General features: G+C 41.2%; 1 protein-coding gene across 1 annotated transcript; it reads right to left on the bottom strand.

Annotated features, from left to right (window-relative positions):
• Positions 1–7,340: 7,340 nt before the first annotated feature.
• On the bottom strand, positions 7,341–12,279 carry LOC124287808 (probable glutathione S-transferase 7). Its single transcript, XM_046724270.1, has 5 exons — positions 12,095–12,279; positions 11,509–11,601; positions 10,171–10,284; positions 9,281–9,387; positions 7,341–7,660 (listed from the first exon to the last, which is right to left on the bottom strand). Exons 1-5 carry the CDS (start codon positions 12,225–12,227, stop codon positions 7,499–7,501), a joined length of 609 nt encoding a protein of 202 aa, XP_046580226.1. The 5' UTR covers positions 12,228–12,279; the 3' UTR covers positions 7,341–7,498.
• Between the last annotated feature and the right edge of the window lie 1,751 nt (positions 12,280–14,030).

The raw sequence follows: 14,030 nt of genomic DNA, 5'->3' as shown, positions 1-14,030 counted from the left end.
TATATACCCAATAATATAGTATGACCTACCCATGCTTAAATACCGCATAATGTAGTATGACCCACCCAGCCTTAAATACCGCATAATGTAGTATGACTCACCCAGCCTTAAATACCGCATAATGTAGTATGACCCACCCAGCCTTAAATACCGCATAATGTAGTATGACCTACCCAGCCTTAAATACCGCATAATGTAGTATGACCTACCCAGCCTTAAATACCGCATAATGTAGTATGACCTACCCAGCCTTAAATACTGCATAATGTAGTATGACCTACCCAGCCTTAAATACTTCATAGTGTAGTATGACCTACCCAGCCTTAAATGCTGCATAGTGTAGTATGACCAACCCAGCTTTAAATACTGCATAATGTATGACCCACCCAGCCTTAAATACTGCATAGTGTAGTATGACCTACCCAGCCTTAAATACTGCATAGTGTAGTATGACCTACCCAGCCTTAAATGCTGCATAGTGTAGTATGACCTACCCAGCTTTAAATACTGCATAGTGTAGTATGACCTACCCAGCCTTAAATGCTTCATAGTGTAGTATGACCTACCCAGCCTTAAATGCTTCATAGTATAGTATGACCTACCCAGCCTTAAATACTGCATAGTGTACTATGACCTGCACCCACCCAGCCTTAAATACTGCATTGTAGTATACCAACCCAGCTTTAAATACTGCATAATGTATGACCTACCCAGCCTTAAAATGCTTCATAGTGTATAGTATGACTACCCAGCCTTAAATGCTTCATAGTATAGTATGACCTACCCAGCCTTAAAAACTGCATAGTGTACTATGACCCACCCAGCTTTAAATACTGCATAGTGTAGTATGACCTACCAAGCCTTAAATACCGCATAATGTAATATGACCTACCAAGCCTTAAATACCCCATAATATAGTATGACCTACCCAGCCTTAAATACCGCATAATGTAGTATTACCAACCCAGCTTTAAATACTGCCTAATGTATGACCCACCCAGCTTTAAATACTGCATAGTGTAGTATGACCTACCCAGCCTTAAACGCTTCATAATGTAGTATGACCTACCCAGCCTTAAATACTTCATAGTGTAGTATGACCTACCCAGCCTTAAATGCTTCATAGTGTAGTATGACCTACACAGCCTTAAATACTTCATAGTGTAGTATGACCTACCCAGCCTTAAATACTGCATAGTGTAGTATGACCGACCCACACAGACTAAATACTGCATGGTTTAGTATAACCTTGGTTGAGGAAAATACGCCTTAATCTACTTTCCAACAAAGGCATGCTCCCCATCATTGCTCTATTTTGAAGGAAGCTTCTTAGAAGCAACGTGACGGCGTAACATTGTTCATGATGTCAAGACGCCATGACAACGTGATATTTTACCCCGTGCATATCGTTTGGAAACAATTGACTCCCGATATGTTTGCCTTCGTACGTTATAAGCATTGTAATTATCATTCTTTGAAGTTAATGCCACCTGTTGATTGCCACCTGCTTTTGTATTTGAAACTAATGGTTTTCCAATAAAACTATAACAATTAAGGTGTCCACTTCCATTGTATACCTTATAGAAAGTTTGACTTTACTTTGATAACAAGCACATATGATCGATTTCTTGAATCATATCATACAATTCAATAACAATTCTTCATTTTATATTAAATGCATAGATCAAAATACAGCAAATGACCAGAAAGATTGACTTTCACGAGTCAAGGAATCACCAGACGCCATGGATTCATGATAACCTTAGTAAATATACTCTCCCAAAAAAGAAACGCATATATGAATTTCAACTGTATTTTTATGTTTATTTTGAAACATCTTGTAGGCTTTATGAGTCAATGAAATATAGCGAAATTGCACACTGGGAATGGAGACTTATCCGTCTTTGGCACCAACTCGAGGAAAGTCAGTTTGAGTGTCACATTGAGACGTGTGGTGGCGCTGAAGTCAATACCTCGTGTGACCACCGTGGGCATCCAGAACTGCACGGCATCGCCTCGGCATCGAACGAATAAGTCTCAGAATCTCGTGTTGCCCAATCGCAGCCCACTCTGCCTGTAGTGCATGTGCGAGTTGCTGAAGTGTCTGGGGCTGAGGGTTACGGCGTCGCACCCGTCTGTCCAGGGCATCCCACAGATGTTCGATCGGGTTTAAGTCCGGTGATCTTGAGGGCCAAGGGAGCACATTGATGTTGTGGTTCTGGAGGAAGTCTCTAGTGTGACGTGCTGTGTGGGGCCTGGCATTGTCCTGTTGAAACAACTCCCTCTGGCGATCAATGATTGGAAGGAGGTGTGGGCGTAGGATTTCGTCACAGCACCGTTGACCTGTGAGGTTGCCTTGGATCATTACCAAATCACCTCTCCTACGGCAGGTGATCCCCCCCCCTCCCCCACATCATAACACTTCCCCCGCCGAATCTGTCCACCTGGGGAACGCAAGCGTCGGTGAAACGTTCACGTCGACGTCTGTACACCCGCATTCTTCCATCGCGTCGTTCAAATAGAAATCGTGATTTATCACTGAACCAGAGTCTACGCCAATTCGATAGGTTCCAGGCCTAAACGTTGGTGCACCATTGAACTCGATGTCGACGATGTTGTTGTCGAAGCACAGGGCCAAAATAAGGTCTTCTGGCACGTAAACCAGCCTCTCTCAACCTGTTCCTGACGGTCTGTGCAGAAAGCCTCCTCAATCCGGGTATTTGTCGAGAGATACTGGTCGCCGTAGCTCTTCGATGACGCAGATGATGTACCCGGATGTAGCGATCCTGCGCCGCAGTGGTCGCTTGAGGTCGCCCACTACGAGGGGCATCTGCTGCCGCATTCTGCCGGTGATATCTCTCCCAGAGCCGTGAAATGGTGCTTTGGTGAACATTCATGCGTCGGGCAACTGCACGTTGAGACTGGCCAGCTTCAAGCAAACCAACGGTTGGCTTCACTTAGACGTGGCATTTTGCGTTCATCAACAATATTCCAAATACAGTGAATAATCGACAGACAGCGATCAACCTTTATACCCATCATTGAGACTATCTGATCCCCAACTTTCACGTGCATTGCATGTGAATTGTGTATTCTGTGACACTACACGCCGAAATTGAAAATCATGCTGTTAAATACGGGTATTTTACGGATGGTGCGTTTTGTTGTGATGTTTCAAAACATAAACACCATAGGACTCATAAACAGAAAAAACCTTTTGTAAAATGAATCACGTTTTAATTCATTGCTACATGAAAATGCTATTTTCATGATGCGTTTCTTTTTTTGGAGAGTATATATATAACATAAATTTCCCACTCATAAGAATAGCAATATGATGAAGAAAATGATGCGAACCAGGTTAAACTGTGACAACGTAATATATGAAAGTATGATCGAAACATAAATCATAATAAATCCCATATGATCAAAACATCAAATTAACTTCAGACATGTCCTTGCGTAAACATTGAAAATAATTCCAAAATGAAGAAGAATAAACGTACTTTCAAAGCATAAACAAACATGTCAATATCTTGGGGGTTTTTTTTAATGTGCCATGAAGAAAAAACTTCAAAATGTAATAGAATTAACATTAAATTATTGAAAGCTATTGCTCATAAAACGTGTCCTTGCGTCATCATTGAAAATAGCTCCATAATGAAAAACAATTAACTTTAATATTCAAGACATACACAAATAATCTCTGGTATATTTAAGACGTGTCATGAAATTATAGAAAACAAATGCTAACAACATTTTGAAAATCCGTAATGAAAACGTGTTTGTCACACGCTATTTCCCATCCAACACCCCCACACACACACACCCCAACCCACACCCCAACCCACCCCACCCGGCCAGTAAGTCGATATCTGAATGTCGCAATTATCTTCTGTGTTACCCTGAAAATTATGTAAAGGTCATCGGATTGATACCAAATGTCATCCTTTAGTTTTTGAGATATCGTACAAATACTCCCTGTTACCTTGAAAATTATCTGAAGCTCACTGAATTCGACTGGCGTTAACAAAACGCACCTTGGTACCATTTTTAAGCAAAATCTGTCAATTCTTTCTTGAATTATCGCGCTAACAATCTATATATTGGTAAAACCCTCAGATTTTCGCTGTGACCTTGCAAATTATCTCAAGGTTACTAAATTCACCTGGTGTCGGTGAATCTCGCCACTACACCTTGGTACGACATTTGTACAAAATCCATCATTTCTTTCTTGAGTTATCATATGATATATGAAATGCAGCGAAAAACGAACACACGCGTATTTAGGAATAATCATAAATATTTATTACATTTTACCACAACTAAAATAATTACAATTTACATAAATGTTTAATACAATTTGCTCCGTGCAATTTACGTCAATTTTTATTACAATTTACATCAATTTTAATTACAATTTACGTCAAGGCTTCTTACAATATGCTGCAAGTATTACGATTTACGTTTAATGACAATTTACGTCGTAACAACGCCTGTGCTATGTAGTCCCAAGAGACCTCAGCCAATACCACTGTATGTATGCAATGCGTGGGTTATATATACGGACTTACTAAAGAAAGTCTACAACAGGTACTATGGTACTCAATACGTTTATACATGTTGTCATAAGACAAGTAGTAGCAAGCAATCACGTGATCAAACATGGCAGCGTAATCAAAACATCGTCAGCTCATTTCAATTCATTGCTTAACAAGCTCAACTCAGGTTATTTGGTAAATAACAAGTGTGAAAAGAAAAAGAACAACACCAAAGATTCAGGGTGTCACATTTTATCATCAAAACAGATTCCTGAGCTCGCATTAATTTCGTGACGCATTTTAGACTAGACCCTCGCACTCGCATTAAATTCGTGACGCATTAATTTCATGATTTACAGTATTTAGGGCTCCTTGCCTCTAGGCAGGAGACCTATTGTAATCGGTCGGATTATTATTATGTTTTACAGATAAAGATGAAAATGCAGCAGAGAGGGTTCGATTCGGGTGATCCTGGCACACTCAGGCTGGTAAGGCTCATCATCAACTCAGGGCCCTTGCCCCCTCTACACGTAGCCCAGACAGCGAATGGGACTTCTCCCAGGAAACGCTGCCTAGTTGAACCCACCAAGAACTTTCCAGAGAATGTGAAGGCCCCCCAACACTGCAGCCTTCTGCATTACCCAGAGTGTCAGAAGGGCTATGCTCCCGGTGGAGAACGCGGGCACTCTCCTGATCTACGCCAAGAGATCAGGAGGTACCAAACCAAGGGCACCGAGAACAATGGGGAGCCTGACGAAAGTGTACTTGGGATGCAAGCGAGACATTTCAAAGGCGAGGTCCGCATACTTAGTATGCTTTTCCTGAATCTTGCCAATCACATTGGTGTCAAAAGGGACAGAAAATTCAATGATATATATAAATTCATTGGCTTTATCAAAAAGGGCAAGATCAGGTTTGTTGGATGGAATTCTTCTGAGGCTGTATATGGGCCTGTTCCAGAGAAATCTAAAGCTGTCGTTTTCCATGACGCCCTTGTTCAGGGTCATACCATGGATGGACCTCGGAGTCAAAGCCACAGACATGGCGGAGACGGTAGTAAAAGCAACGAGCCATGCCATCATGTCGTTTAAGATGCTGTTTGTGCCAAAGAAGGGCATCCACTGACAAGGTGTTTGACAGTTTCTGTAAATTCATACATAATCGACATTTCATATTGATATTTTCTTTAAGAATCACATTTTGGCGATTACGAGTGGCAGTTATTTTTGTTTTCAGTTTTTGGCCATGTTTATCAGTAGTCTTCTGAGTAATTTGCTCCCAAAATGTGCTGAGCTCGAACCATCAGCTGTAGACATTCCAAACTTTCCAAAACTGATGTCCAGTAAGCATTATGCAAATTCTGCCAGGATGATAGATGAACTCTTAGTGATTCCAGAACACTAATTGTTTTGACCGTAGACCGAAGAACAACTGAGATACACCCTTTTAACTATTTCTTCTCCAGAACCTTTTAAAAGGTACATGACCCCCGTGACCCCGGCTGTATTTGGAAGATCCGCTCGCCTATCAAAAACGTCTTCTGGCTCTCCGTTTTGGACGATTTCTAGCCCTCAAATACAGTTCAAACACCCGCAAATCTGAAACCAACCGTCCGATTTCGACCAAAATGTACCTGTATAAGTGGGCTATTAGCTCAGGAAGCACTTTGAGCACATCCCTGTGACGTGGAAAGGCGCTATATAAATGGCTTATTATTATAGTGTCGATTATAACTACCGATTGCAGTAATGTATCTCTAAAGACAACAGAGGGACAAGTGAAATTATATTTTCCACACTTTAGTTGCTATCTTCATCGGTTCTCTAGAGAACACAATGGAAGTTAGCCGTATGTATCTCAAACGTTAGCTGATCAGTTTCTGTTCTTCGGTGCATGTGAAAAGTATCACCGTTTGGAACATATCTTCTTCATGATTGTTAGAGGTAATTAAGATAGCTTGTTTGAACTAAGGGTTCTTCTGTTTTTGAATGTCGTGATACCCAAGTGATATTTTTAATCTTAGAAGAAAGGTTTTGTGACGAATTTATCGAAACTTAGAGACCTTCCAGTACTTCCAGTCGGAGAGCATTCGACTAGCAGTGATATGATTCATATTAACTAAAACTATTACTACTTTCATCAGATATGTGACAGACACAATAGGCTAGATAGAACTAAAGCCAAGGAGCCTTCATTGTTGCTTGCAACTATATTTGTGACTTTGTCATTCACAATCAAAACACGTTTAAATATATTTCCGCTGTTGCTTGGAAAAAAATCGCCCCAAACCAGGTGTGTACTTTCTTTTGAGCGTCAGTTTATCCAGCCGACCATTCTTGCTTCTCCCACATCAAACATGCACTGTTGTTCAGTTCAGTTTAGTTCAGTTCAGTTAATGAAATGCATTTTAAAGCACCAAAACACTCTCATCACAATCACAAAAACTTCATTTCAAACAATGACAAGGAAACTTGCAACAACAACAATGAAAACTATTCAAAATTAATCTCTCATGCAAGAATGGGCACGCGGTAGCCTAGTGGTTAAAGCGTTAGCTCGTCACGCCCAAGACTCGGGTTCGATTCCCCACATGGATACAATGCGTGAAGCCCATTTCTGGTGTCCCCGCCGTTATATTGCTGGAATAATGCTAAAACGGTGTAAAACTAAACTCACTCACTCACTCATACAAGAAACGACTGTTAAGAATTACAAAAACGATATCTTCATGACATGCTTAAGTGACAGGAACATCTTTGCCTGTATCGTTACAAAAGAACAAAAAATAATACAAAACGGTTACAGTTTATACTTTTATTCTAATCCATGTCAAGTAAAGGTAGGAGCCACGGCACACGTTTATTCTTTTCTTCGACAAAAATGTGTTGTCGATATGATGCGTGCCAATTAAAGTATATATTAAAGAAATAGTTGCTCTTCTTCCAGGTATTTGTCATCTACATCGGTGTTTGCGGTCGTTTGGCTAAATACTGGGCTATTCTTGCATTAGACTTGACCTTCTCTACGTTGGCCTTGACCAACGGGAAGCCATCTACCAGGCCTTTCAAAGCGCCAGCAGCATCAAGTACATCGAAAACAGCTACATCGGCATATCCAATCTGGAAAGATCATTTTAAAATATGATCTCAGTACTTTGCAAATGACTGACGACTTGTCAAAATAAAAATTCATTATGACTTGCTGAAAATCGTTTAAATTAATCGCACAAAAGAGAAAGATATGCTCTTCATCTCATTTAGGTTAATGCTTCAATATTTACATGTTGAGAAGGTTACCATTTTCTCATGAAACTCGCTCAAAGGTATAGTGATATTGAGCATTTATCCGTGTTTTTAACATATACTGAATACCAAAAACAAACGCGAATATTACAAATGTTGCAAATTGCATGAACTAATGAGTGAGTTTAGGTTTACGCCGCACTCAGCAATATTCCAGCTAGAGGGTGCCGGTTTGTAAATAATCGAGTATGGACCAGACAATCCAATGATCAACAGCATGAACATCGATCTACGCAATTGCAAAACGATGACATGTGTCAACAAAGTCAGTGAGCCTGAATGACATGAAATAAGACATAAATCAAGACGAAGTGTTTTCATAAGCAAACATCAATCATTTTTTTTCAATACCTTATCACAGTTTCACATGATTCGCGTTTCTTTTGGAAGTGAGTATGTATACTACTCAAAAGAAGGTAAAGATGAGTAACTTCAGAATAACGGGTGTTTTATAACGTCTAGTGTGTAGTATACATGGCTGGTTTTATTCTTGCAACCTTGTTATTGGGAGACTCACCAAAACGGTTCGCTTACTATAAAATCGTATCACTTTGGTAAAACCTGTCAGTACTGACCATGTTAAGATTATCTAAACTTATAACTTATTGGGAACTCGGGACAGCTCAATATTGATAATAAGTTCTTGGTGATTTCGTTACAGACAATATATGTATACAACAAGTTATTGCAGTGGCGATACAGGGGAGGGGAGGGGGGGCCCCTTTGAAAATGACTAAAGTCCACATTAAAGTTAATGTTTTGCAATGGCGGAGCCAAGGTGGTGAAAATTTCTGGATCCGCCTATGGACAATATCCAGCTAACTGTCCTTGAATTTTGAAACATGATGTGAATACATTGAATTTCTTGCCTTGTGCTTTTCGTATGCTTAAATCACATGTATTTGAGCAATGTCGTTCAGCATGTTATATTTATGTGACGGAGAAAGATTGAGTGAGTGAGTGAGTGAGTAAGTAAATTTAGTTTTACGCTGCACTCAGCAATATTCCAGCTACATGGCGGCGGGCTGTAAATAATCGAGTCTGGATCAGACAGTCCAGTGATCAACAGCATGAGCATCGGTTTATACAATTGGGATACGATGATGACATGTGTCAACCAAGCCAGCGAGCCTAACCACCTGATCAGGTTAGTCGCCTCTTAAGACAAGCATGACTTACTGAAGATCGATTTTAACCCGGATCTTCACAGATACGGGAAATGAAAGTATACACCCAAGTTGGATGAAACAAACATGAAACAGTAATTTGATGGGGATGCAGTTGATAGGGATATCATTGACGTGATGCAGACCTTATGTCTGCAATATTTCAACGACTGTTTTGAGACTAGTAACGTTTGATAACGAAACCTTTATAAAATCTTTTATTTTATGTTGACACTACCAATTGTCGAACTGTTTATGTCGATTGCCATACCTTGCTGCCCACGAAGAATCCGGTGTTGTTATTTTTCAGCACAGTCTCTAGGAAGCCCAGGAACTTTGGTATGTTTGTTTCATTGTTTTCTTTTGCAAGCTCCGCCTGCAAACAAATCAATATAAACAATAGACAGTTATTGCAAAATTACTCACATAAAATACATTGATCTACATACTAAGGCGACCAAGCTAAGTAAAACGTTTAAAGAATTTTCATCACATGAAATTATCTGTTGTAAAATCAATTGTTTCACATTTGAAGACTAATGTACTTGATAAGATAAATATGGCCTGTATTTGTGTATGCGTGCGTCGGTGCGTACGTGCGTACGCGCATACAGACATCGCAGCCGGATTATGCCGGATTGTGCCAGAACACTGACGTACCATGTCGCAATGTAAAATGGCTATCCTACACTGACATACTGAGCGACGGGTCCATGTTTTATTCCCTTTTTATTACTCACCCGTTGAAGATATTACTCACTGTTTAATGAATCTACATCGCGTGCTGCCTGAACTATTTGCAATGGGGCACATGACCAAAGTAACGTGATCAAAACCAAACGTCAGCCGTCATTCACCACACATCTCGAAGTCGCGATATTCAACTGTTCTTTGCTCGGTTCCGCGTAATAGCATTTACATCAAAAAAAATAATTTGAGTCCGATATTCTCAAAATCACATATGCGTTTCTTTTTGAAGAGTGTACAAAGCAAGTGATCTGGATGAAAAAACCCACTTGGTTACATGCGTGTTCGTTGGAAACGTTTGCTGCATATCCAAAAATCCTTCATATATATTTTCTGTTCAAAGCCTTCTGACTCTTTAATTCAGGATGTGCAGAGAATTATAACACGTAACATGTTGCTAGGCAACGTCACCTTTTTTGGCTTCATCCTTCTCCAGGAAGACTGGAACCAAGACTGCAAGAATGTCGGCTACTATTCCATTGACTTGGTCAACCTCCAGTATTTCAACGTCCGTTTTCCCGTGGAGACCTGGTTAATAAATCGGATATCACACTGATCAGAATTTATCATCCAAAACTGTGTTCCACAGGAGATATCGCTTGTGTGAGATCAAACGATATCTCCTAGGAGATATCGTTTTGACAGTAGATTTTGTACAATGCCCTGACAATGCTATGATGTCATGTACTTGATGACGTCACAATGCCGTGACATCGCTGCACTGCAAGTCTAATGGCAGTACCATGTTCAAAGATGTACATTTTTTCATTGAAAATTAATGGACAGTGATTTTGGATGATAAATAGAATCTCACCCTCGTGTCTTCTGATATCAAATATATCAACACTCGTTGATAAAGTAAAAAATATCCTCGGCAAGCCTCGGATATTTGTAACTTTATCAACTCGTGTTGATATAATTGATATCAGAAGACACTTGGGTGAGATTCTCTATGTATCACATGCTTGATATGCTCTTATAAGGTGGATGGTAACATAACAACGTATGGTATGGATTTACAACGTGTATATGACTTATATGACTGGGCTACTACTTCTTACTTCATGAGGTGAATGGACAAAATATGACTTACAAGCAGAATATAGAGTGCGTACAGGAGGCCAGTGAGATGGAATTAAGGATGGAGATGTACAGAGATCAGGAGATTAGTATCTCAATACTAATCTAGTATCTCAAAATTCTTCTCAATACTAATCTATTGCATAGACATACCACTTAATCCTTTTGAAGTCTGTACATCTCAGTCTTTCATCCCACGCCTCCTCTACGCGTATGTGCGTCGTGTTGTAAGTAAGAAAGAAGCTATTACAAAACGATCACGTATTGTCCAAATAGCCGATTTCACCTCACCTCAACCCAGAAACCTGTTATCGATGCTGTCTTCTCCCTATGATGTCCCAGTGGCCACTGAGAGTAATTCGAGATAACAGCTAACATCACATCGGCATTATTTCAGCGATGAACTATCATTGTTCATACACCAAACCTTTAAAAGTCAGGGACGATGGAGTGACCTAGTGGTTAAAGCGTTCGCTCTTCACCCCGAAGACCCGGGTTCGATTCCAAGCATGGGTGCAAATTGTGAAACATCCGCCGTGATATTGCTGGAATATTGCAAAAGGCTGCGTAAAACTAAACTCACTCACTCCCCTCCCATTACAAATCAAATTACAAATAAAAGAGGACTTGTCATACAATTAATTGGTTATTTCTGAAAGGCACATGACTCACCAAACCGCCGGGCCAGGAAATTTGCGATGGCCATGCTCTGCCCGTACTGTTTTCCGTCTACCTCCAGCACCGGAAGTCTGCCGAACACGTACTCTGGAATGAAACAAAACTAAAACCCTGCATGCTGTGTTTTATCGTTTAAACAGTTGTCATAGTAGCATTCCATGTTCTTCCCTGCATGAAACTCTTCGATTCGTCGTATTAGATGACCGTTCCACGGTTAAACGCTAAATGGAATCCACGATCCTGTCACGGCAGATATTGTCACGGCAGACACCACTCACTCACTCAACCACTCACTCAACCATTCACTCAACCATTCACTGAACAGATAACTCACGCAACCATTCAGTCAACCACTCACTCAACCAACCATGCCACCATTCACACAACAACTCACTCAACCAATCACCCATCCATCCACCCAACCAACCACTCACTCAACCACTTAACCAGTCACCCAACCATCCACCCAACCAACCACCCAACCAACCACTCACTTAACCACTCAACCACACACTCACCCACTCACTCACTCACCAAACCACCCAGCCACTCACTCACTAAGCCCACTCAGCCTACTCACTGCCTTTCTGCGCTGGCCAGTCTTTCATCTTGATTCTGACGTCTTCATATTCCTGTCCCGCGAGTACGAACAGCAGCCGCGACAGCTCCCCACGTCCACGGAAGTCAAAGTAAATCAGCTTGTATTGAGGCATGTTTGCTCCGACTAGCTCTCTCCACAGCGGTGACACAAGTGATGCAAAAGGACCAGTCTCCCCTTTAAATAGATTACCCGTTCAGCGTGACTGGACTACATTAGTCAAGGTCGACGGAGCGCTGCTCGTATTGGAGGAGACTATAGCAAATATACCCAATCTACTCGCCACCATGTTGCTAAATCAAATCGGGAAACAAGTCATGATGAGCTTTTCGTGTATCACGTGTTGGTACTCTATCACGTCATATGAGTTTAAACTAGCTTTATTATACAAATTAAGTGAATGGCGGTTCTGCCGATGTGGAAGAGTAAAACCACTCCCTAAATTTTACACACTCACCGCGTTGAATACAACATTGTCTGGTATGACTTCCCCTGACTTAAATGCTACATACTATAGTATGGCCCGTCCTGTGGTAAATACTGCATTGTCTGGTGTGACCCACCCTGACGTAAATACTGCATTGTCTGGTGTGACCCACCCTGACGTAAATAGTGCATTGTCTGGTGTGACCCACCCTGACGTAAATACTACATTGTCTGGTGTGACCCACCCTGACGTAAATACTACATTATCTGATGTGACCCACCCTGACGTAAATACTTCATTGTCTGGTGTGACCCACCCTGACGTAAATACTTCATTGTCTGTTGTGACCCACCATGACGTAAATAGTGCATTATCTGTTGTGACCCATCCTGACGTAAATAGAGCATTGTCTGTTGTGACCCACCCTGACGTAAATACTTCATTGTCTGGTGTGACCCACCCTGACGTAAATACTGCATCATCTGGTGTGACCCACCCTGACGTAAATGCCTGGTGGCTTAGTATGACATAACCCACACTGACTTAAATACCGCATAGTGTAGTATGACCCACCCAGCCAAAATACCGCATAGTGTAGTATGACCCACCCAGCTTTAAATACCGCATAGTGTAGTATGACCCACCCAGCTTTAAATACCGCATAGTGTAGTATGACCCACCCAGCTTTGAATGACCCACATTTAAATGTGTAGTATGACCCACCCAGCTTTAAATACCGCATAGTGTAGTATGACCCACCCAGCTTTAAATACCGCATAGTGTAGTATGACCCACCCAGCTTTAAATACCGCATAGTGTAGTATGACCCACCCAACGTTAAATAGCCTTAGCTTTAAATACCGCATAGTGTAGTAGTAAATACCGCATAGTGTAGTATGACCCACCCAGCTTTAATAGTAGTATGACCCACCCAGCATAGTGTGTAGTATGACCCACCCAGCTTTAAATACCGCATAGTGTAGTATGACCCACCCAGCTTTAAATACCGCATAGTGTAGTATGACCCACCCAGCTTTAAATACCGCATAGTGTAGTATGACCCACCCAGCCTTTAAATACCGCATAGTGTAGTAATGACCCACCCAGCAAATACCGCATAGTGTAGTATGACCCACCCAGCTTTAAATACCGCATAGTGTAGTATGACCCACCCAGCTTTAAATACCGCATAGTGTAGTATGACCCACCCAGCTTTAAATACCGCATAGTGTAGTATGACCCACCCAGCTTTAAATACCGCATAGTGTAGTATGACCCACCCAGCTTTAAATACCGCATAGTGTAGTATGACCCATCTAGCTTTAAATACCGCAGCTTAGTGTAAATGACCCGCATAGTGTAGTATGACCCACCCAGCTTTAAATACCGCAAATACCGCATAGTGTAGTATGACCCACCCAGCTTTAAATACCGCATAGTGTGATATGACCCACCCAGCCTTAAATACCGCATAGTGTAGTATGACCCACC

The sequence above is a fragment of the Haliotis rubra genome, unplaced genomic scaffold (genome assembly GCF_003918875.1).
Source record: "Haliotis rubra isolate DU_JTF1 unplaced genomic scaffold, ASM391887v1 Scf406, whole genome shotgun sequence".
In the NCBI taxonomy this organism is placed as follows: Eukaryota; Metazoa; Mollusca; class Gastropoda; order Lepetellida; family Haliotidae; genus Haliotis; species Haliotis rubra.
The sequence above is the reverse complement of the archived record's forward strand: the minus strand, read 5'-3'. Positions and strand labels throughout refer to the sequence as shown.